Here is a 25,896-nt window from a genome sequence, read left to right as displayed (position 1 = left end):
CCCCAACATACTATAATGCCCTATAAATTCCCTCTCACTGTATAATGGCCTCAAATTGTACCCCACAAAGTATAATGCCACATTGTGACACACAATACACACAATATAATGACCCCATAGAGCGCCCTTCTCATTATTAACCCTTAAGTACGATCATGGTGTCTATCATAATGATATGTGTATGATAGTGGTGTATGATAACACACCATGATAGTACTTATGGGTTAATGACATCTCTTCTGATGCTGGAAACGCAGTCTGAACAGTGGTGTAGATGTCCTGTGCACTATTGTAATCAACACAGTATATGCCTGTCTGACAGAGGCAATACCCTACGACCAGTGGTGTAACTAGGAATGGCGGGGCCCCGTGGCGAACCTTTGACATGGCCCCCCCTCCCCAACCGACACCGATGACTTCAACCGACCCCCGTACTCTATTATGTCCCTTAGTGGCCCCTGCACACAGTATTATAGCCCATAGTGTCCCCTGCACACAGTATTATCCCCCATAATGGCCCCTGCACACAGTATTATAGCCCATAGTGTCCCCTGCACATACTAGTGTGGCTCCTACACACAGTATTATCCCCCATAGTGGACACCCATAAACAATTATTATACTCTGGGGTCTTTTCAGACCCCAGAGTATAATAATTGGAGACCCGAGGGAATGTTACTGTTACTTACCTGTCCCCTGGCTCCTACGCTGTCTTGTCCGCTGTCGGCCCTCTTCTATGGCGTTGGACGTCACATGACCCGGGAAGCAGGCCGGGTTCATGTGACGTCAGAGACTTCAGACAAGTGGGATGGAGGCCTGGCAGGATTGTGGAGAGGTAAGTAACAGTGTTTGTTACATTCCCTTACCTCTCCTGGGCCTCCAATCATTATACTCGGTGGTCTGCAAAGACCCCAGAGTATAATGATAGTCTTTGTGGGGCCTGCGGTGTCATCAGCAATTGTATAGGCCCCGTAACGGCCTATTAAAAAACCCAAAAAAAAACGCAGCGGTAGAGGCTGTCACCGGGCCCCCTAATGGCCTGGGCCCTGTGGCAGCCGCCTCCGCTGCCTCTACGGTAGTTACACCCCTGCCTAGGACTCAGGGAGGGTCTGGGCACACGGCTCTCCTGGGAGTCAGAGAGGTCCCACCTCTTTTCAAGAGCCTTGCTAGTAGCAGAAAGAAGAAGCGAGATGTCCTATCTTGCCATGGATTCCGGGGTCTGAGACTCCCTAAGCCGGAGCGGAATTCTGCGCTGGGATGCCAGTGCACTGCATCAGCATACCGCGCAGCTAACCGTGACGGAATGTACACATGTAGTATCTATTTTCCGCCGTGTGAACATACCCTTACAGTTCCAGGTGAAAGGGGCTTTATTGTTACAAGATCTCACTTCCGGACCTCCAATTTATGAACTCATTTTATATTTCAGAGTTCACTGAGGAGAGATAAAATCTGCAGATATATGGTACACTTTCTTCCAAACATATGCCTTAATGATGTGTATATTATTCCTAATTCAATCATTTCTAAGAATTATTACTTTATTACTGTATATACTCGAGTATAAGCCGACCCGAATATAAGCCGAGGCCCCTAATTTTACCACAAAAAACTGGGAAAACTTATTGACTTGAGTATAAGCCTGAGGGTGGGGTGGTGGTGGTGGTGGTGGGGGGGGGGGCGGGGGTGGTTTGCAGCAGCTACTGGAAAATTTCAAAAATTAAAATGGTCGGAGTTTTTCGGTGCAGTAGTTGCTGGGGAAGGGGAGGGGGTGTTTTGGTTGTCTGTCTGCCCCTTCCCTGAGCTTGAGGACTGTTTTTTTCTTCTCCCACTTGGAATTCAGCCTGGCTGAATATAGGGTATCTGCAGTGCTCCTATTAACCCCTTCCCGACGGAACAGGAGCACTGCAGATCCCCTATATTCAGTAGACTGGGCACTTTCAGACACAGGCATACCTAATGTGTATAATGTGTTTCACAGTATTTTTCTAGTTTTATATGTATTCTAGGGAAAGGAGGGATTTTGAACTTTTTTTTTTTTTATTTTTTTTAAAGCTTTTTTTTTTTTTTTTTTGCACTATTTTATGGGAGATTCTATTAATTAATATTGTGGCAGGTCATAGACCCCCCCCCCCCCCTCCTAAAAAAAAAAATTATAATTTTTTTTTTTTGCTGACTTGAGTATAAGCCGAGGGGGGCTTTTTCAGCACAAAAACTGGGCTGAAAAATTTGGCTTATACTCGAGTATATACGGTATATCTCTGTAATATCCATTGGTGAATTATTTTGTTGCCAAAATGTGGAAGGTGCAAATCTTGACACACTCTCCAGTGTCCTGCTGATCCGTTATACAGTTGACGCTGGGTTCACACTAGTGTCCGGTCTCCGTTCTGAGGTACCCGTCTTCTGCATGCAGAAGATGGAAACCTGTCAGACCGGCTCCGGCAGTGAGCGCCGGTGAGCGTTTTGAGCTCTCCGCGTTGAAACCATTCTTTTTAAACCGGACACAAAGTCCTGCATGTCCGACTCTTGTGTCTGGTTAAAAAAATAAAATAAAACGGTTTCGCCGCAGAGAGCATAAAACACCCACCGTCACTCACGGCCGGACACTTTTCAAACCCATTCATTTGAATGGGTTTGAAAAATGCCGGGAGGTTTCCATCTCCTGTCCAGTTTCAGGCAGGAAACGGAAACCTGTATAAACGGAGACTGGGACGCAGATGTGAACGAGCCCTAATATATTGATTGGAATAATTTGATTAACCCTTTAAGAAAGCAGGTTAGTTTAGATGTTATTCCTTGCTGGCTTTTTTAATATTTTCTTTCTACGCCTTCCAGAATTTGTAACTTTATTTTATTTTTCTGCCTACATAGCTTTTTGAGGGTTTATTCTTTATGCGAAGAGTCCTGCTTTCATTTGGCTTTTATTAAGGATTTTGGGAGCCCATGTGATTCCACAACTCTATCGTGATTTTTTGTATCTTGTTTTTATAGCGTTCACGACATGGCAACTTTGTATGACAGGTCATTACGCCTATAGTAATACCATATTTACATAGGTTTAATTATTTTTATGATTTACTGCTTTTCTATAACATGTCATTTATTAAAAATGAACGATTTGCCTGGGGTCATCATATTCCTGTAACTTCACCTAGAACTTTTTCGTAATAGTGTTCTCTGTATGGAATAAATAATGCTGCTCTTGGATACTTAACATGTGTTTTCAATTAAAAGGTTGTTTTTAATTTTTTATTATTTTTGAATTATTATTTTTATAACCATCTGCTCAGTGTGAGGTGATAGTCTGGCACAGAGCGGGAAAGGGTTAATATAGACAAATATGATTAGTAAACACTTTAATATTGAAGCTAATTGCGAAATCTATGTGGCCTGAATTACTTGAGAATTGCTCCAGACATTTATAGAGAAGGGGGACCCATAGAGAAATTAGCTCGGCAACATGGATTTGTTCACATGGTGCAGTTTTGGTATATATGTTGTAATCAAAACAGATATTGAATATTAAATAGTGGAGAAATATAAAGCTGTGTATAGAAATCTTCTATGCCGCCATACCACTGGAATACATTGGGGGAGATTAACTAATGGGCCAGAGTGACGTACATGATGTACGCCATATTTATTAATTTTATTCCTAAATTGTAGACACTTTTGGCGCTTCGTCTAGCATGGGGATAGGGTGGGATAATGACACACTGTAAGCCAAAAATGCCCCCAAATTTGTGTGACATTGTACAGTATATGGTATATGACAAGACTGTACAGCATGTGGTGTGTGACATTACACAGTAGGCGGTATATGACAACATTTATATTGCTGCATGAAGACCTTTTATCCCATGACCTCATATAGAGCTAGCTAGATGATGACATCCTCTATTAAGCATAGGTCTTCACTATCAAATGGAGAACCCCTTAAACACAGTGTAAATTCCTAATGTACAGTAGGGGAAATTTGCTTAAACAGAATTATCTGCTGTCAGGTTTGTTGGCTTTGTTGTATAGGGTGAACAAGCTGTACAAAAACTACATCATAATGTATGTCTGGATTATCAATTCAACTGCAGTACCTTTAAGGTTTAAGGCTTCTGTGGTTTCCTTGGTTTTGTCCAGTAAGTGGCTGATGAGACAGAGATAAGACCCACCCTCTTGACTCAGGTTGGCGACTAAATGTTTTATTCCTTAGCTTTGCTGAAGACTGACCTGTTTATTGCCCGCTGATTCTGCCTTTGACGTACCCGTTCTGATTTGACCCTTGATTTGTTACTGGATATCACTTTTGTCTTCTGATTCTGCCTCTGACGTTCTCTCCTGGTTTTGACCTGTGCCTGTACATCTAATCTTCTGCAGTGCCTTTATTATTTGTAGTTTTCTGTTTGATGACAATCCAGATTCAGCAAAAGTCCATCTAGCTCTGGGGAAGGCGTGCTGAGAGGTGCTGAGTTTAAATAGCTGTTTCTACTGCTCGCTGTTATCAGCCAGCTCCTGCTTTTGCATCTCACTCCTAACTATATGCATACATGTAGCCCAAGATACAACATAATTGTGCAAAACTTCTAAAGAATCCTATTTTTGTGGAATGGTTCAGTGAAATGATCCTCAGAAGGAAGTGGCATATGTGTACAACCTAAGAGAAAACTATACACATATAGTCTTCTATTATGGATCAGTCTCCATATGATATCAGAGGAGAAATAGAGGACCACAGGTGATTTGCATATTGATGACTTGTTCACAGAATTGGTTATCAATATGTGACCTGTGAGAGTCCCACACCCAGATCCTGTACAGATCAGCTATGGAAGTAGCCTCTGTGCACTGGAAAGTACTAGTCAATGGATCTAGCATAGCAGTGGATCTAGGGAATTACATGAATAGGAGCGGTATTGTACACACTGCTGCAACAGCTGATGAGTGTAAGGTCCGGTGAGGGACCGCCACAGATCACATACTGATGATCCATCCTGTAGATAGATTTTTCATGCTGTTGATATATCTGGTGCTGGAAATCCCCTTTAAATGAAAAACCTTTGGTTTACTGGTTATTAGAATACAAGTGACATGTAACATGTTCTACTCATTGCCCAGTAAAGCCAGCCTTGGTGCGCACCAGATGTATCTTCCCACTTGAAGCAATAGCAGGTACAGGGGCAGCCCAGCAACTAGCAAGTCGTGCAATTCCTGCTGCCATTGCTTCAAATGGAACTAGGTATGCCTCGGTAATCAATGCTTTACAGGCAATGGTGTAACTAAAGTTTTGTGGGCCCCAATGCAATCTTCTGCCCAGAGGTCTCTACAGCGAATTCTTGACAGTGATGGTTACTGGTGCTAAGGAGTTTAATCCACCTTATGCTTGGTTCACATCTGCGTTCGGTATTCTGTAGGGAAGTCCACATGGGGACCCCCCGAACGGAATACTGAACGCAACTGCAAGCGGTGTGAAGTGAAAGAAAATGGACCCCATAGACTATAATGGGGTCCGTGTGCTTGCCGCGTGCTGCCCACACGAATCATGCGGGCAGGAAAGTAGATTGTGAAGTACTTTCCTGTCTGCATGTTCGCTGTGGAGATCTGGCAGCAAGCACACGGACCCCATTATAGTCTGAGCTTTCACTGGCACACCCCTTGCAGTTGAGTTCGGTATTCTGTTCAGGGAGGGGTCCTCATGCAGACTCCCCAAACGGAATACCAAACGCAGATGTGAACGAGGTCTTAGTGTGGTTAGGGTAATCTGTGGGTCTCCTTGGCTTTTGGGCCAGATGGAAGCTGCAATCTCAATACTGATGTCAGTGCTTATGGTCCCCCTGAGGCTCTTGGGCTCCAATGCAACTGCAACCTCCTCAAGTTACACCCCTGTTTACAGGATACCATCTAAAAGCACCTTATTACAGATTACCCTACACCCAATTACACATATACTTAAAGGGATTCTACCATTACAATGCTTTTTCTCCCTCGATAATACGTAGGAATAGCCTTAAGAAAGACTATTCTTCTCTGTGCGTCTTCTTCCTTCCAATCTTCTAGGCCTTGGGCAGAGCAGACTGTGCATGCCCGCGGCCACAAATAAAATGGCTGCTTACACAGTAGGCGCGGAGAAGACATCTAAAGGTAGGAGAAGAATAGCCTTTCTTAAGGCTATTCCTACATATTATCGAGAAAAAAAGCATTTTAATGGTAGAATCCCTTTAAGGCGTGGAATTTTTTAATAAAGTCGGGCCTACATTGTGAATTTTTGCAGCGCTATTAATTGATTTAAACTTTTGATTTACAGCCACAGTCTCGAATGAATTTAGTTATATACAATGTAATGGGTAGCAGTTGTCATTCAATAGTTAAAATCAATCAGTAGAACTACAAAAACTTGCAGTTTAGCCTTGGCTCAAGTTCACAGCGTAGAGGAATCAGTCGGGTTTAGCCGTGGTGGCAGCAGTCATATAACCAACAGTAGATGCGCTGTCTCCACCAACACACAGACAAATAAGCAGACACAAAGCCAATACTGGGACAACTTCATGTATTCAGATTGATTTTTTTTGCAGCAAAGTTCAACAAAAAAAAAACAAAAAACAAGTTCTTAGTGAAACAGAAGAACTTAAATATCTTTCTAAAAGCAGTGTAGTTTCTGAAAGCAAAAGCATACAGTACAAAAATGTGCAATATCATCTGCCTACAACCGGCTAATAGCTGCAGAGGGTTGTCACTCTGGTTTACAGTCAGTAACAAAGCAAGTCTCAAGAGAATGTAAAAGCGGAACTAAACATTTAGACAACTTTTGATTTTCTGCAGTATTTGTGTCAATAATAAATATTGCAATTATCAAATTTTGCCTCCTTTCTGTGAAATCCTGCATTTTTTCACTCTCCATGGCTTCTCTATTCAGAGCTGTTCCTGCTTCTTAGGGTCCATTCACGCGGAAGAAAATGGTGAGGAACTTGGTGTGGAATTTCAGCGCTAAAAAAAAGCCTCCAATTGACTTTTTCTGCTAGGAACCCATTGAAGTGAATAGGAGGCTTTTTTTTTCAGCGCTGAAATCCCACACCAAATTCCTTACCATTTTCCTCTGTGTGAATGGACCCTTAGGCTCTGTTCCCACGGAGTAACACGCTGCACATTCAGACACGTATACACGTGTCAGAGTGTGAGCGCTCAAAACAGATCCCATTCACTTCAATGTGTGCCGGCTCACGCGCACTACACGTTGAAATCAATGGATTAAAAAGCCTCCCATTGATTTCAATGTGTAGTGCCCGTAAGCCAGCACACATTGAAGTCAATGGGATCTGTTTTGAGCGCTCACACTCTGACAAGTGTATACGTGTCTGAATGCGCGGCGCGTTACTCCATGGGAATGGAGCCTTATTGTGTATGAGACAATGTGAGACGTGAAGAGGAAATCTGGGTGCGGAACAGTCGCTTCAAATGACTATATCTCATATTACAGAATGTAGAAACTCGGTGTCATATTAAATAGGAGATTATCATCTTTCATATGACACCAAGAATACAGTTCAAAGTGTTCCAGATATTACTTATTGAAAACACAGTCTGTATTGGGATCTGCATAGCTGCATATAAATATCTTAAGCCCGTTTAGGTTTTCAACCACGGATATCTCCTGAAATCATACAAGCAAGTTTCTATGCTGTATAATGCCTAAGATCTAGCCATATGAAGTGACCCTCCATCACCCACATCTTCTCTTCATTCACACAGCCCATACATTGAGAAGCAGGGAATAGCTCTCAGTATAGAACCAAGGGAAAGTGTGAAAAAATACAGGAATTAATAAAAAGGAGACAAAATCAGTTAATAAAATATTTTACAAAATGTATTAACGACACAAATACTGTCAGAAAATCAAAAGCTGCCCGAACCTTCAATGTAGTCCAACTTTTTGCATGACATTGTTTTTAGGTCCAACATTCTGTGCTGATAATTTTTTTAAAGGATTGTCCACTTCTTATTTTTTTTCAGTTATGGCCTATTCTAGTGGGTGGTCTAACAGCCGATCCCACACAGATCAGCTGTTCAGGTACGTCCTTACCATCTAGTATACAGTGTACAGAACAGGAAATAGATAACTGTTCCCAAGGATAGGCCATAAATAAACCCCCCAACCAATTTAATATATATTTATAGTGATGAGAGCTTTGTTTCTTATAGATACAGAGCTCTAAAATTCTCTGTATACATATAAGTGAAATGAGTAAATTCTGATTCCCGACCGGGGTTGGGATAGCATGGAGTAACATCCTAAGCTGAAGGAGGTTAAAATCTTATAACTTAAAGGGGTTGTCTTGTCAGGCACTACTCCCCCTTGGACAATTAGCCGATTGCCAAGGAAAGATGCAGCCAATTAGATATTTCACTACAGCAGCCCCTGCAGGTGAAATGTGGCATTACATGATGGCTTGAGTCCTCCAGAGTTTGGACATCTTGGCTTAGAGGTTTGTCTCAAGCAGAGGATTTATTTAGGGCATACTCGGGTCTCCGGTTGTTTTCCTCAGAGATCTGTATCTGAAACAGAAAGCGCTAAACCCTATGAAGATATATCAATAAAAACAAGTAAGTACTATATTTTACACCTATTCAGAGTAAAAAACCAAAGCGGTGTTTAAGAGTGACCCTGCACATAATGGAGGTAGAAATTTTGTGATTTCAACCAATTTAAGATGAACCTGCAAAGAAATGTATAAGGTCCACCCAGTAGCTGAGATTATGATGGGAGTTTTAGTACAGCTGGAGAGTCAAGGGTGCGGACCACCGGTCTGATGTAACGCGGACTGCGGCATTTGCGGTATGCTCAAGTAAAAAGAAATGACGATGTAATTGTAATATTTCATTATGCATTAAATTGTTAGTATGGTTAAAAGAAAATCCCAGTCACAACAAATGACCCCCTATCCCCTATCTTCAGAGGATCCCATAGAATAGATAACGTCTTGTGAATGGAATACCCCTTTAAGATTTAGTTTAGTAGACAACCTATGGAACACTGTGGGAACTTCAGTGATAGATTGTAGCTATAGACATAAAACCATAGGCAGACACCCATATTCCCCTACAAACATTCCTGTTTGCCTCTTCTGAATGGAGAAGCTACATTTATGATGGGACAGAGATAAGTGGTAGCAGATATATCTGACACCGCTTATCCGAAGGAAAACAAAAGCTTTGACATGTTAAAGTCCAGTGTGTGTCTGAAATCTGTGTGGTGTACAGTCTGGATTCCCCATACACCAGATTGTCTACAATTCACCATGTCTCTAGCTATCCTGATATTGTGACGCTCAGAATGATTCCTGATTGTTTTGCACACAATGCAATGTCCTATAGGTCAGTAGAATCTATTATTCATGACCAATAGGACGCAGAGGTCATAGCGGAGGTCACTATAAGGGACTGTACATGTATGTAACCTGGCTTAACAAAACTTTCCACGTAGCAACAAAAGTCATATATTGAATGAAGGGTATAACATGAGTGACTGGACAGCTGCATCTGAATTTATAATAAAAATAATCTGTATCTATTACAGTCTGTTGGAGTCAGTGGGTTTCTCTATATGTGCTTATGTCTTTTAGATTGAAACTGCTTTATGACATGTTGTCACATGAGATCTGTAGTCCAACACGTATCATGGCTATTACCTGTGATTGTCCTGTAGAAGTTATTGATTGTTGTCAAAGGTCAAACTGTCACCGAACCTCTTATATTGATGATGGGGAGAGCAATAATATTATTGTGAATAGTCTTGTGGTGAAATGGGATCAACCATAAGATATAAGTAACTTAGAATAAGGCTCCTGGAACCATAAAAAGGACCCCACCTACCATTTATAATACTATTGATTTCTTATGTGGCAAAGGAGCCTCAAGTACCAGGGCACAGGAATGACTACTACCTCTGTACCTCTTAAGGCTAGTTCACACGTGAACTGCCCGCGCAGGTTTTGACACAGAGAGAGACGCGACATGTCCTTTCTTTTCTCCGCTAGCAGCAGCTCGCCGCTAGCGGAGAACAGAAGCCCGGCGGTCTCCATAGACCACCATTATAAGGGGAGGTTTTGGACGCGAAATCCGCTGTCAAAAACCTCCCCTTATACTCACGTGTGAACTAGCCCTTATAGCTATACTCCTGGACAAAGGAGCTGCAACACAGTACCCCTTTAACCTTCAGTCAGCTCAAGGATATGCCATAAACTTATTAAAGATGCAGGAGTTGCCCACATCCTGAGAATACGGGTTGGAAACCGCTGTCCCACAAGCATTGTGAATGCAGAAGATAGCCAGGCATGTGGAGTCCCACAAAACACAAGCACAGTCAAACACTCTTAGGCTAAGGCCCCATGGGACGTCCTGCAGGAAAAAAGTGCTGCAGGAAAAACCGCAGCGGCAAAGCATCGTTGTTCTTCCGCAGCACTTTAAACAGAAAGTTTGCACAGTTTCCTCCACGGACTTTCTGTTACAATTATACCTATGGGGAAACTGACGGCGTTTCTGTAGGTATTAGGGTATGTCCACACTGAGTTATTTGCAAGCGAATTTTGATGTGGAATCACAGTTTTTTCCATTAGTGATTTTTTTCAGCTAGCGTAAAAAAATGTGACATGCCCTATCTTCAGATGGATTCCGCAGCTGAGTTACTGCAGCGTCTGCAGCTCGAAACACCCTGCCGCTTAGGCTCATTCACCCGGGCCTAATCAGGAGCGGGATACCATGATGGGATGCCGATGCATTGCCTAGCCACGCAAAAAAGTAATACAGCGGAAAAAGTTTCCTCTGTGTGAACATATCGTAACTGACAATTTGCGCGCTGGTTTTGGAACTCCCATATAAATAAAAAAGCTGTGCATGGACAACTATCTCTTCATACACAGTGGCTGCAGGATGGGGTCCTAGGCCCCATTCTAAAGATAGGTCTGAGTCCCACCATATGCCATTAAATACCTATGATGGGAAAATCATATTACTTCTATTTGCGGGTCTGAAGGCACGTTAATGTTACACTGATTTTAATCCAAGCTGTATCTGTTCCGCTCAGAAATAAGGAAATGTTTCCGAGAAGCCAACTGACGCTAAAGGAGTAAGACAGAGGGAGATTTATCAAGACTGGCATTTTGTAGGTTAGTCTTGATGATCCCTGTGCCAATGGAGAATGCGCCTAATTTTTGACTAGAGCAAGTCTCCATATAAAATGAGGTACATACGCCAATGGGGCATCACTTATGCCAAAAACCTGTCTTACATGATAAGTGAATCTGATGGGTACCATGTCAGGACCACCCTACGCCCCCTTAATTTTAGCTGGCAGGTTCCCATTGAGGTCATATCACTGGGATATGTAAAGAAGGTCCAACAAGCTGGCCATAAACCTAAATAATTGCATCCAAAAAACTGCAATGAAGGATTCCCCTAATACTACGGTTACTTGTCTCATAAGTGGAGCAGGCGGTTTCTACCACGCTTCTCTAGGTGGAGAAAATACAACTGGAAAGAAAAAAATAAAATCCAGTTCTACCTTTCTGATCTACTCTCTAGATGTCAAAAGTGGGTCTAGCTGGGGGGCCACACGGTGGCTCAGTGGTTAGCACTGCAGCCTTGCAGCACTGGGGTCCTGGTGTTCAAATCCCGCCAAGGGCAAACAACCATCTGCAAGGAGTTTGTATGTTCTCCCCGTGTTTGCATGGATTTCCATCCCATATTCCAAAGACATACTGATAGGGAAAAATGTACATTGTGATCTCTATGCGGGGCTCACAATCTACATTTACAAAAAAAAAAAAAAAAAAATGAGGACAGATCTGGGCAGAAATGTTTTGTGACTGAAAATTAATTCCATATATTTCGGGTTGTTTCCAACATGCACATGGATTTCTGCAAGCCTCATTTGGATGTGGTCAGGTGTGAACATATCCTTGGACAGTTTGACAAACTGGTTATTAACGTCAATTGTTCTGAATATGACACTAAAATACAACATGTTCTCTTGTGTCCAATAGGAGCATGGGTTGCAAAATTTGACTCTGCAAACCTACATTCAGTATGGCAGGAAGTGTGTGTGTGTGTGTGTGTATGGAAGTTAATAGTGAGGAGGGGATGAAAGATTTTGAGTAACTCGTATGTAAAATCTAAGGCCAAAACTGTATCAGAGAAACTGCATTAATATTCAACACAAAAAAACCATTTTCCTCTTACATAATATAAGGCAAAAATGTGGATTATTTTCATATGTGCAAAATCGCTGCACTGAGGAAAATGAACATTAGGGGGTGCTGTACACAAAAATGACTATGAAGTGCACTTAGAGAACACTGCAAACATAGAAAATGAAACATGAAGGAAGCCTAAAAAGCTTCAGATCATTCACTTGCAGCTAAACTATTCCATCCCTAATAGCTGAACATCTATGACAGAAGATGTGTGCGTCATACTGGCCTAACCTACCTGTAAATATATAGTCACATCAGAAGGGTACGTGTCTTTTTAAGCTATAGTAAAAGGAACACAGAAAAGGCCAGTATATTAGTCATCTTAGCACTAGGGCGTATATATTTTTGCCTATAGGTGCTGCAATATATCAACAGTATCAATGTGTAGACATAAGAATGCTGGTGGTCATAAAAGCTGAGAACCAATGTAGAAGTGCTAAGGATGTCAACAAAGAACATGAAATAAAATGATAAGATGTCTTTTTGTGTGTAAGACAGGGAGGTCTACTTCACAGATTCTTCACTGTTCTCTGCCCAAGTGCATTATGGCCCTGCTTCGGGCTGACAGCGAAAAGCAGTAGTCCCTTCTTGGCAACAAGAACACATAGTCAATGACAACAGGCTAAAGTCACAGACAAAGGGAGGGAGGGTATGTACAGAAAGCTATGCACAGTCTAAATATACAGATGGCTATTTACACAAGGTGCAGAATGCTCCTTCGCACAAAAATGTTGACAGAAAAGGACGTCATGCAGGGAGGATGTGACATAATGACGCCCTGAAGGACAACATATATTCATTACTAGCTTACAAAGTATCACATTAACAAGCCAGGTTCATCTCTGCCAGTCCAAGAACCAAATCAGGCTCAGTAGGCACCCAGTGGAACTACATCATCTTTGGATTCCCCTCAATGCTCACAGTCAGTGGCAACAACTTCTGGCACAGCAGGACCCATTCTTAAATCACAGATGTAGGGACGTGATCCCTAATCTGTGCAAGGTGAGCAGTATGAGCTCCCCACAAATACACACAAGTTGGGATTTCTTCAGTCTTGAAGCTGATGTTATTCTGGAACCTCAGTGTGTGCATGCAAGGTACTATCTCCTCTTCTGTAAATCTCCCAGAAACCTTTCTCCAGCTGCTCAAGATGTGCGCTCAGCGGCAGCTGCAAATTCAAGTGCCTGAGGAGTGAATCCAGCCAGAGTTGTAGCTGCGAGAAATTTGGCCTGTAAGAGATTATATATACAAGTCAGAGAAAGGAAGCTGAGCTGCATTAGTGACCACTACACAGTGTACAGAGCTGCAGTGACCACTACACAGTATACAGAGCTGTCTGCTTCCAGCTCCGTACACTGCACCCCACTGATCAGATACCGGTGGTCTACCGTAAGAACAGACAATCAATATGTAGTCTTGAACAATCATCTATATCATTCTGAATTTAATGTGACTTTTTTTAGATTGATCAGCAGAAAAAAACTTCACAATTTTAAAGGGGTTTACCAGGATTAGGATATTGATGACCTAGCTGTAGTCCATATGTCATAGGATATCAAAATGGGGGTCCGATGAGTTCAGCTGTTTGAAAATTCTGTGGCATTTGTGGATTGTGGCTATTCACTGTATAGCAGTTTTTTAATTGGACTAAGCTTCAAAAAAGTAACGTGATGTCATTGGCCTAAGAAGAGCAATATCGCTCACCCAAGCATCACAGCCTCCTCAAATAGCTGATCAAGAGGGGTGCCAGGGGTCGGACTACCACCAATATGATATTAATGATCTATATTGACAAATTCCTGTGAACACCCCCTAGGAGTTTTGGGCATTAACAAATTACCACCAAAATCATGGTTATGGTTGCATCATGCTCTAGGAGAGTTTTTTTCTGGAGGAGGCCCAAAAGAGCTTGCTAAAGCAGAGGGAAAAATATACATATCAAACAGAGAGAAAACCTAGAAGACCCCTGAAAGTTTGCAAGTGAACTGTGAAATTTATTTTTCGGCAACTCCCAAGCAAATGATAAACTGGTTAGTGATGCCCAAATAAAAGTAAAGACCTCAATGTAACTTGTGGCTATAGTTACAGTTCTTTCCTGTGTGCTGCTATACAACTAGATACAGATTAGGCTCGGTTCACATCTGCACTGGGGATTCCGCCACAGAGACTCACCAAAAATCAGCAGGGAAAAAAAGTCCTGCATGAAAGACTTTTTTCTCTGCTGCTTTTAGTATCAAAATGGCGGAGACCCGACAGACCCCTATTATAGTGAATAAGGCCCCCATGCTCTGTGTGTTACTGCTGTTTTTGCGCTCTTCACCGGCTCATCTGAACGGCAGTGAGTTTCAATCTGGGATAAACAGTTTTGAAAAAGACTGTTCTTTACAAAGTTAAATGGGTTTCAGCAAATAAATGTTACTGTTTCTATAATGAAAAGTTCTACAATTCTCGAATATACTTTCTATACAATTCCTTGCTTGCTGTCATTCTTTGTTTACTTCCAGTGGATAAAGATCAGTCCATGGTCATGTGACATCCAGTTCATGATCATGTGATGTACACACAGGTGCACAGCTCGTTACCAGTCAGATGTCTGATTACTGAGCTTTGACTGTAACGAGCTGTGCACCTGTGTTCATCACATGACTATAGACTGTACATCACATGACTATAGACTGTACATCACATGACCATAGACTGTACATCACATGACCATGGACTGTACATCACATGACTATAGACTGTACATCACATGACCATGAACTGATTTTTGTCCACTGGAAATAAACAAAGAATGACAGCAAGCAGGGATCTAAAAAACCATTAGGAATTTATAGATAGAGTATATTGGAAAATTGTAGAACTTTTCATTATACAAAAAAATATTTATTTGCTCAAACTGGACAACCTCTTTAAGGTCTCAATGGATGTAAATTTAGGGCTGCAATATAGTGCACAACACTAAACCAGACTATATACTTTATTACAGTGAGTACTGTTCCTTACAGCTGCCACATAATGTACTCTATTCCCTACTATGGGGGTACACAATGTGTTATCTGGCATCCAATGGAATAAGCTGTGCATAAACCTCTCCAAAGAATAACACTGGCTCTACAGACAGAAAACACAAGTGTAAATGAGGCAAAAAGTAGCCGGTGTTGTGAAAATGCTTCCCCTAAACACCTGATGTTGAGTTTTTCTGTAGATCAGTGTCAAAATGTGCTACAAATGGATTATTTAACTAGCAAAAGAATAGAGATGAGCGAACACTAAAATGTTCGAGGTTCGAAATTCGATTCGAACAGCCGCTCACTGTTCGAGTGTTCGAATGGGTTTCGAACCCCATTATAGTCTATGGGGAACATAAACTCGTTAAGGGGGAAACCCAAATTCGTGTCTGGAGGGTCACCAAGTCCACTATGACACCCCAGGAAATGATACCAACACCCTGGAATGACACTGGGACAGCAGGGGAAGCATGTCTGGGGGCATAAAAGTCACTTTATTTCATGGAAATCCCTGTCAGTTTGCGATTTTCGCAAGCTAACTTTTCCCCATAGAAATGCATTGGCCAGTGTTGATTGGCCAGAGTACGGAACTCGACCAATCAGCGCTGGCTCTGCTGGAGGAGGCGGAGTCTAAGATCGCTCCACACCAGTCTCCATTCAGGTCCGACCTTAGACTCCGCCTCCTCCGGCAGAGCCAGCGCTGATTGGCCGAAGGCTGGCCAATGCATTCCTATGCGAATGCAGACTTAGCAGTGCTGAGTCAGTTTTGCTCAACTACACATCTGATGCACACTCGGCACTGCTACATCAGATGTAGCAATCTGATGTAGCGGAGCCGAGGGTGCACTAGAACCCCTGTGCAAACTCAGTTCACGCTAATAGAATGCATTGGCCAGCGCTGATTGGCCAATGCATTCTATTAGCCCGATGAAGTAGAGCTGAATGTGTGTGCTAAGCACACTCATTCAGCACTGCTTCATCACGCCAATACAATGCATTAGCCAGTGCTGATTGGCCAGAGTACGGAATTCGGCCAATCAGCGCTGGCTCTGCTGGAGGAGGCGGAGTCTAAGATCGCTCCACACCAGTCTCCATTCAGGTCCGACCTTAGACTCCGCCTCCTCCGGCAGAGCCAGCGCTGATTGGCCGAAGGCTGGCCAATGCATTCCTATGCGAATGCAGACTTAGCAGTGCTGAGTCAGTTTTGCTCAACTACACATCTGATGCACACTCGGCACTGCTACATCAGATGTAGCAATCTGATGTAGCAGAGCCGAGGGTGCACTAGAACCCCTGTGCAAACTCAGTTCACGCTAATAGAATGCATTGGCCAGCGCTGATTGGCCAATGCATTCTATTAGCCCGATGAAGTAGAGCTGAATGTGTGTGCTAAGCACACTCATTCAGCACTGCTTCATCACGCCAATACAATGCATTAGCCAGTGCTGATTGGCCAGAGTACGGAATTCGGCCAATCAGCGCTGGCTCTGCTGGAGGAGGCGGAGTCTAAGGTCGGACCTGAATGGAGACTGGTGTGGAGCGATCTTAGACTCCGCCTCCTCCAGCAGAGCCAGCGCTGATTGGCCGAATTCCGTACTCTGGCCAATCAGCACTGGCTAATGCATTGTATTGGCGTGATGAAGCAGTGCTGAATGAGTGTGCTTAGCACACACATTCAGCTCTACTTCATCGGGCTAATAGAATGCATTGGCCAATCAGCGCTGGCCAATGCATTCTATTAGCGTGAACTGAGTTTGCACAGGGGTTCTAGTGCACCCTCGGCTCTGCTACATCAGATTGCTACATCTGATGTAGCAGTGCCGAGTGTGCATCAGATGTGTAGTTGAGCAAAACTGACTCAGCACTGCTAAGTCTCTGCATTCGCATAGGAATGCATTGGCCAGCCTTCGGCCAATCAGCGCTGGCTCTGCCGGAGGAGGCGGAGTCTAAGGTCGGACCTGAATGGAGACTGGTGTGGAGCGATCTTAGTCTCCGCCTCCTCCAGCAGAGCCAGCGCTGATTGGTCGAGTTCCGTACTCTGGCCAATCAGCGCTGGCCAATGCATTCTATTAGCCCGATGAAGTAGAGCTGAATGTGTGTGCTTAGCACACACATTCAGCTCTACTTCATCAGGCTAATAGAATACATTGGCCAATCAGCGCTGGCCAATGCATTCTATTAGCTTGATGAAGCAGAGTGTGCACAAGGGTTCAAGCGCACCCTCGGCTCTGATGTAGCAGAGCTGAGGGTGCACAAGGGTTCAAGTGCACCCTCGGCTCTCCTACATCAGAGCCGAGGGTGCGCTTGAACCCTTGTGCAGCCTCGGCTCTGCTACATCAGAGCCGAGGGTGCGCTTGAACCCTTGTGCACACTCTGCTTCATCAAGCTAATAGAATGCATTGGCCAGCACTGATTGGCCAGAGTACGGAATTCGGCCAATCAGCGCTGGCCAATGCATCCCTATGGGAAAAAGTTTATCTCACAAAAATCACAATTACACACCCGATAGAGCCCCAAAAAGTTATTTTTAATAACATTCCCCCCTAAATAAAGGTTATCCCTAGCTATCCCTGCCTGTACAGCTATCCCTGTCTCATAGTCACAAAGTTCACATTCTCATATGACCCGGATTTGAAATCCACTATTCGTCTAAAATGGAGGTCACCTGATTTCGGCAGCCAATGACTTTTTCCAATTTTTTTCAATGCCCCCAGTGTCGTAGTTCCTGTCCCACCTCCCCTGCGCTGTTATTGGTGCAAAAAAGGCGCCAGGGAAGGTGGGAGGGGAATCGAATTTTGGCGCACTTTACCACGCGGTGTTCGATTCGATTCGAACATGGCGAACACCCTGATATCCGATCGAACATGTGTTCGATAGAACACTGTTCGCTCATCTCTACAAAAGAACAGTAACCTACCGTTTTTCAGGGTCTAAATCACAGCATAATACTGCACTGGGAAAGAATCCTGGCGGGCAATTTGCGGGGCAGAATCGATCCAGGAAGGCACGAACATTCAGGCCAAAATCCATGGTGCGAGGAAGATAGTCAGGGTCTGCACTCACACGGCCAATAATCTACAGACAAGGAAAAATGGATTTTTCAAGACAATTCACATTAACACAAAAATGTGAAAAGATCAACTGAGGTTCCAAGGCAAGAAAAAGGTAAAAAGCAAAACTGTATGCGATTACCTCACAGAGGACAATTCCAAAGGAGAAAACGTCTACAGATTCATCATAACTTCTTCCTGCAGAAAGGAAAGAAGTGGACAATGTTATGGATGAAACATCAGCGCGGTGCAGCTGTGGCCCCCAGAGATCACATGCTACTATCTAAGAACAATACATACACATATCTTTAAAATTACTACATAGCATAATGTTGTTTTCTATATGAGCCAAGTCAATCCAACACTGTACGCAACAGAATCTTTAAGGGGTTGTCCACTTTGTGATTTGCTTATTGTGAAGGGGCCCCACTAACAAACAGGGATTGTACAAATTTCCTTCTAGATCAGGAATAATCTAGAAGGAAACAAGGTGTACGAAATTTCCCTACATAATAATAATAATAATAATAATAATAATAATAATAATAATAATAATAGTGTAATATACAATATCAAGCTTTAATACACGACCCATGACTTTTACTTTGTGTGAGCCTATGATTATAGCGTTTTACCTATAGTAAAAATATAATGTTATAATTCTAGCTTGTAATACTTTCTCACCATTTATCATTTCTGGTGCCATCCAGTATGGATTCCCCACCACAGTATAGCGCTTCCTTCGATCTTTCCGGAGGTCCCGAGATTCATCTGTTACTAATCGTGCCAAACCAAAATCTGCCACCACCACGCTGCCATCCTACATGCCACAGACAAATGTATAAGGTTTTATGCAGGAATGACAAACCAAAGATAGGCTCACCAAGCCAAATATTATCATGTACTGTACAGTCACAATATATTGCTATATGTGCAGGGTATATCCACTTGAGGGTCTATCCACTTATGTACTTGAAGGTCTAAACAACTGTTCATTAACTATGGGACAAAATGTCACAATGTACCAAATATGTTTAAGATTTCTGGGAACATATAACAATTTTTTTTGTTACTTATATGTAAGAAAGTGAAATTAAATATCTCATGTATATGCTAATAGCCTAACAACTCGGATAGGAGTAACTGCAGGTGTATGTAGGCCCTTGTAGTGGCCCCTTGTCTACCCCATTGATCGACAAGTGTTGAGCAAACTTAGGTTTTTTGTAAATACTCCTGCAAAACCCATGTGGGAAAATATCCCCGATGTATGCAGATTGTAATGATAGTTTAGTTTATCTTTTAAGGTCTGTAGCTGGCTTACCTCTCGTACAAGGCAGTTGTGAGAATTTAAGTCCCGATGAATTATATTCATAGAGTGGAGGTAGGTCTAGAAGAAATTATGCACATTTATTAGAAAGATATAGATAGATAGATAGATAGATAGATAGATAGATAGATAGATAGATAGATAGTGCAGACAGACAGACAGACAGACAGATAGATAATGCAGATGGATGGATGGATATATACTGCAGATAGATAGATAGATAGATAGACGATGCCTCACCATTCCAGCTGCTATATCTCTTCCAAAACTAACTCTATGGTTCCAGGGATACTGAGGTTCCTGAAAGCACAAGGAATTTTCCTATTAACGTTTTGTATCCAGCGTCTCTTTGTATACTTCTTTATACTTATTTATGACAAGGTTCAATTCACCATGCAGTGAAGAACATGAAGTGCAGACAATAACAGTAGCATTGCGGACAAACCTTGACATTACACATCTCTTTCACCACCTCTACATTTTTGCATTCAGCATTTCCAAATGCGGGCTCCATTGCACTGTTTGTAGGAGATGTTTAATCCACTTTTTTTTTTTTAATCAATAGCTGAACAGCAATGTCGGCTGCTAAGGGCTCGTTCACATCTGCGCCTGGTCTCCGTTCTGCAGGTTTCTGTTTCCTGCACAAAACTGGGCAGGAGACGGAAACCTGCCGACATCTTTCAAACCCACTCATTTGAATGGGTTTGAAAAGTGTCCGGCCATGTGCGCCTGTGAGCATTTTATGCTCTCCGCGGCGAAACCGTTTTTTTTTTTTAAACCGGACACAGAGTTGGACATGCAGGACTCTGTGTCCGGTTTAAAAAAAAACGGTTTCGCCGCAGAGAGCATAAAACGCTCACCGTCCTCACGGCCAGACTCAACATGACAGGTTTCCGTCTTCTGCATGCAGAAGACGGAAACCTGATAACGGAGTCCAGACACTGGTGTGAACCTAGCGTCAGACATGCAATGTACTATATACGGTACCTTTATTCAAAGCTTGGAGACTAGATATTTTTTTTTGCTAACATCAGCTTTCAAAGGCCCTGAATCCGATAGCTATGAATAAGATGAGATTTAGTGTTTCCTGTAAACTGTTGACAATCAAAGGACTCATGGTCTTTAGGTTTAGGTTGGGGTCACACAAGGGGCAAAATTTCTGTTCAGTAGCATGCTTCTGCAAGCAACCACAGCAAAAATCACCCAAAATAGGGTATTTTTGTTGTAGATACCTACACAAAAGGGATTTTCAGGACATTTTTCAATGATGACCTCTTTAGCATTGGTCATCAATTGAAGATTTGTGGTGGTATGACACCTTGCACTTCACAGGCCATGACAATTTATCAGTCACATAGCCTGATAGCAGCTCAGTGCCAAGTAAATGGGCTGAGCTGTGATACCAAGCAAATGTACAGTGCTTGCCGCTAACCACAAAGACGTAGCCCCTTCAAGCAGCTGATCGGCCAGGGGCACAGGTGTTGGACTCCTAACGATCATTTAATTGATTACCCATCATAAGGCTAGATCATCGATTATTTAGCCTGGAACACACAACCTTAAAAGCTTTACAGTGCAAAGGTTGACCTGCTGCAGGTTTAATTCCCACAGTGCAAGTCTTTACATTGTGGGTCTGAGTCCCAGCGTGTGGGTGAGATTTGTTTAAATCCCATCTGCTATAATGTTACTGTAGATTGCAGCAAGGTTACTGCCGCTCGTACTTGTGTGACCCTACCCTTAAACCGTTTCATTTTAATTTGTTACGATTGCTGGCAACAATGAAACTTCTAATCAATAAATGGAAGGATACACAGACTTAAAGGCTAAAGCCGCACATTGCGGAAATGCAGCTTTTTTTTTTTTAATTGAAGATTTTGCTGTGTTTTTTTGAGCCAAAGCCAGGAGAGGATTGAGCAAAAGGGAGAAATATAAGAGATTCCTACATATTTCTTTTTGGCTAAAAAAAAAAACCCACAACAAAATCTGCAAAAAAAAAAAAAGCTGCGTTTTTGTAATGTGGGGCCTCCGCCTAAAGCTGAACTACACATTTGTGTAGTGAATATATCAGATAACTAGTTATGAGCCCAATGTGTTAATAAGGACAGCGCTCCCCACCAAGCCCTACCCCTCAGACTGACAGGCTCTTGTGTATGCGCATGAAATCATGTAACTATGAGCTTATATAAGAAGCAGAAATTATGTAAAATTGACATCTGCACTTTTAGAATATGTGACAGCATTTTGTAAGTCACATCAATGCAAAATACAGTGTATAAACTCTTGGAATAGGCAAATGCCTGCTTAAATGCAAGGAATTGCAAATTACGCACCATCGCCTTTATCACTCGCCGTAGAGTCCCTCCAGGGATATATTCTGCGATGAAGTTCAATCTCTTGTCCTTATAAAGTACCCCAATAAACCTCAGGACATTGGGGTGCTCCAGGCAACGCATTACCTTTACCTGAAGGCAATAGAAAATAAACAATTACACTGTACACTGGATTAATACCTAAGGATGAAATACAACAGCAATAATGGCATTCTATATCGTGGGAATACATAACCTGATATTTTAACAGTTCTGACTTTTATGGAGATACCAATTATGTTTCATTTTTCTTTTCACATATCAAATTGATACAAGCTTTTTAATATTATTATTTTTTTTTTAAAATATATTTTTGAACATCTCAACATTTTTAAACATATTTCCTTAGTTCCCCTATGGGACCTTATGCTGTATATACGTCTGTACTGCTGTGTATTGTGTCCTCTGTTCCTGACTCAGACAGACCTGGCAGCCTTTATTAGGTAGCTGCTGGTACCTAACAACCCATGTAGCACTCGATGCCAAGGTTCCTACCAACTGGGGTTAAACAAATGGGGTCGGAGTTATCTCTAATCCTGTTTATGGCTATATTCATGATACAGCTGCTACATGAATATGGATTTTCCTATGGGGAACCACGGAACCACCAATTCATGTCCATGACATTATCCCTCTGATGTCATCAGTGGTGACATGGCCAAGTGATTGCTATTTCCTTTTATGGAACCTTAAAGGAGAGATGCAATCCATTTTGCATGAACCAGTATTGCTTCTGCTAGCATCCGGCAAGGTTGTCAGGCAGTTGCATTATATAGGACATCCTTTGTGAGATCACTGCCCTGCCATCACCTGTTACATTATCCGCCATTCTTGAGCCATGTCACTGATAGTGGAGAACTTCCTCTCACTGTCCCACCATAATAACATCCTCCCCTGTCATCCCTACTACACCAGCACATGATCTCTGCTGTCCTAATGGTACTTTCATGTATGGGGTCGAGGTGAACTGTTCAACACTAAGATGTATGCAGAATAGGATAACAGAAATACACTAAATAGTCTCAGATCCGTCCTGTGATGTCGCTATAGAAACATAACCTATAGGAAACACTTGCCTCTTTCAGAAAGGTTCTTTGTGTTTCTTCATCAAATCTGATTAACTCTTTCATCACCATCACTTCACCAGTCTGACGATGAGTGACCTGACAGCAGAATAGATGAATATATGGTATTACAACAAATTCAGAGACACAAGAGAATATATAAAGAAAGGAGAAGAGTTATTAATATATTAGCAGCAGTGTAAATACAATGAAAAATATGATGTTCAGGCTACATGATGAGTGCAGCAAACGCAAAATGGAAGAGAGACACTGGTTCACCACTTATATATTGAAGCAGTATTGGTAAATCTCTAGCATTATATTTTTGATAATACCTCATTTGCTGTATGCCAAATACCTGGAACTATCTAGTGCTTGTGTGTATAGGATGGACTTTGTCTACATTGAATTGGATACAGTGTGTGTATAGTATGTCTACCCAGAATGGAGTTTGGGTGTACAGTATACTTCTTGTCTGTAGACAATGGTGCTTGTGTACATTTCATGGAACTTGTCTGTATAGGATGAAATTTGTCTACATTGGATGGAGCTTGGGAGTATAGTATGCTACTTGTCTGTATAGAATGGAGCTTGTGTACATTTAATGGAGCTTGTCTGTATATTTTAGTGCTTGTGTGTATAGGATGGAGTGTGTCTACATTGGATTGGATTGGATACAGTTTGTGTGTATAGGATGGAGCTTATCTGCATTGGATATAGTTTGTTTGTATAGGATGGAGCTTGTCTGCTGCTTGAGTGTTCACCTTGATGGCCTGACCAAAGCAGCCTCTTCCAAGCACTTCCCCTGGAATGAGATCGGAGGGCCTGAATATTCGATGTGATCCAGCGACACCACGAACAGATTCAGAGCGACACATATCTCTCCTGGAGCAGGATGGAGAACCCACACAGCTAGACCCGGGTGATCTGTCTATGCTGCAGCTACGACTTCACATTGGAGAAGAAAACACTGTCAGTATTAAAGTATAATTTACTTTCCATAGGTAATGGTTCTAGATAAGATGGAGGACAGTTTTGCTTTAAACCCACATGAATAGAGAATAAGAGATCTGGTTATATGCATGCCATTAATAACTTAGTAGGCACAACAAATACTCTGCAGTTTGTTGTATTAGTTGGGATGATGTTATATAGTATACTTAGATTAGAAAAAAACATGGCTGCTGGATTCAAAACTCACTTTAAGGCCGGGGCATCACATAGAGTAAATGCAGAGGCATAAACCGCAGCGTCTTACAATACCTGCAAAATGGATTGGATTGTGGCTAATCCCCTCCACTCATTGCAGGAAAATATCTGCAGTGGACATGCTGTGATTTCAAAAACTGTTGCACTATTGTAAATGGCGGCATGTCAATTATACCTATGGAAAGGCTGGTGATTGCGGATTACATACTGATGCAGTGGGACAAGTATTTATGCAGAATGCAGATCAATATTTGCAGACTGTAAATCCACTACAGTCATGTGCAGGAGGCCTTAGGCTGGTTATAACCCCAGATTTTCATGCATTTTCAGTGACAATTTTGTTGCAATTTTTTTTTTTAAAAAAAACTCTCTGAAATCTACATAAACTTATTTTACTGTTGTAGTAACGCATGCAGGAGTATACAGCTGGATCATATATTCATAAGGTTCTTACGTAACAGGCCTCTGGCGCCTGATCCCTGGTTCTGTGCAGGGAGTGGGCAAGGTAGTATTTTCATGTGGATCATGCTCAATGGTTAGCTGTAAGAGCCGGCTGGTCTCCTGTATTAGAATGTCAATCTATAGAAAAAAAAAAAATTGGATTAACAAAACTATAAAATAATAGGACTGAATAACAATAAGAATAAGTATAGTGACTCACCTCATCAAGGGGAACGCTGCGAATAGGGGTGCCATTGATCTCCAGTATTCGGTCTCCAACATGAATTGAGCCTTGAATGTCAGGACTGAGACAATCTGCGTCCACTCTAAAGCACAAGACAAAGAGTGTTGATATTGTAAAGTGTACAATATGAAAAATACAATAACACATCACTACTCTTATTTCTAATATAGAATCCATAAAGCATTGCACTAATGCACATACACAGTATGTATTCATAATGCACAACTATCAGCACTTGCATCCAGCTCCACCAATACTGTAATATAAAGCATGTCAGTAACTACAGCAGACATGTGGTTTCTATTTGCAAAGTAATTAAAACAAGAATTTTTTCAGATGAGAAGCTCCAAAATATTGTCAAAGCAAAGTCATCGTAATAAACAATTTTAATGACCTGGAAAAAAAAGGAATATGTAAAATATGGTCATTGTTACAGCTGACCAAGAATTTTCATTATTTAGCTCACTGGTCTCCTGAGCCCTATCCATTATTCTACTTCTCAGTGACTATTCTCTACTAGAGTTATGCCTGGCTAAGGCGGCTTGCAGTTCAGAACACGACCACTTTTACTTCTACCAGTTGCGATGCATTGCGGGCAGCCCGGCACTGCCATCTTTTACAGTGCCAGGCTAGCAGGGAGGGAATTCATTATTCCTAAGAGCTGGAATTGGCGAGCAAGTATGTAGAGTATATGCAGATACTGTATGTGTGGCCAGCCTCTATGGGTATAGAGTGCATAGTCTTATAGATGAGTACGGATGTGTCATGACTGCTATTTTCCAATCCAAAACCTTGATGGTTTTGGAAATTGCAGCATGTCCGCATTGCATATTTATTAAGGTAAGGCGTGGATGGATTCGCTGGAATCTCATCCATCTTGCTGTGACTGTAAAACGCCAACCAAACTGCAGCATTTTAGCAAAGTAGATGGAAGAATGTACC

At 42.1% G+C, this 25,896-nt stretch overlaps 1 protein-coding gene across 1 annotated transcript in view; it reads right to left on the bottom strand.

Moving 5' to 3' along the window:
• Positions 1–11,831: 11,831 nt before the first annotated feature.
• LIMK1 (LIM domain kinase 1) overlaps positions 11,832–25,896 on the bottom strand; it is a 58,670-nt gene continuing 44,605 nt past the window's right edge. The window contains exons 6-16 of the mRNA XM_075263875.1: positions 24,931–25,036; positions 24,724–24,848; positions 23,825–24,008; positions 23,067–23,159; positions 21,958–22,083; positions 19,868–19,927; positions 19,622–19,687; positions 18,985–19,120; positions 18,443–18,498; positions 18,168–18,325; positions 11,832–13,468 (exon numbers count right to left, since the gene is read on the bottom strand). Of these exons, the coding sequence (XP_075119976.1) occupies positions 13,306–13,468; positions 18,168–18,325; positions 18,443–18,498; positions 18,985–19,120; positions 19,622–19,687; positions 19,868–19,927; positions 21,958–22,083; positions 23,067–23,159; positions 23,825–24,008; positions 24,724–24,848; positions 24,931–25,036 (1,273 nt within the window). The 3' untranslated portion in view covers positions 11,832–13,305. The remainder of the gene's footprint in view (positions 13,469–18,167; positions 18,326–18,442; positions 18,499–18,984; positions 19,121–19,621; positions 19,688–19,867; positions 19,928–21,957; positions 22,084–23,066; positions 23,160–23,824; positions 24,009–24,723; positions 24,849–24,930; positions 25,037–25,896) is intronic.

The sequence above is a fragment of the Leptodactylus fuscus genome, chromosome 2, assembly GCF_031893055.1.
Source record: "Leptodactylus fuscus isolate aLepFus1 chromosome 2, aLepFus1.hap2, whole genome shotgun sequence".
In the NCBI taxonomy this organism is placed as follows: domain Eukaryota; kingdom Metazoa; phylum Chordata; class Amphibia; order Anura; family Leptodactylidae; genus Leptodactylus; species Leptodactylus fuscus.
Note: the sequence above shows the minus strand (reverse complement) of the source record. Positions and strands in the feature narration are given on the sequence as shown.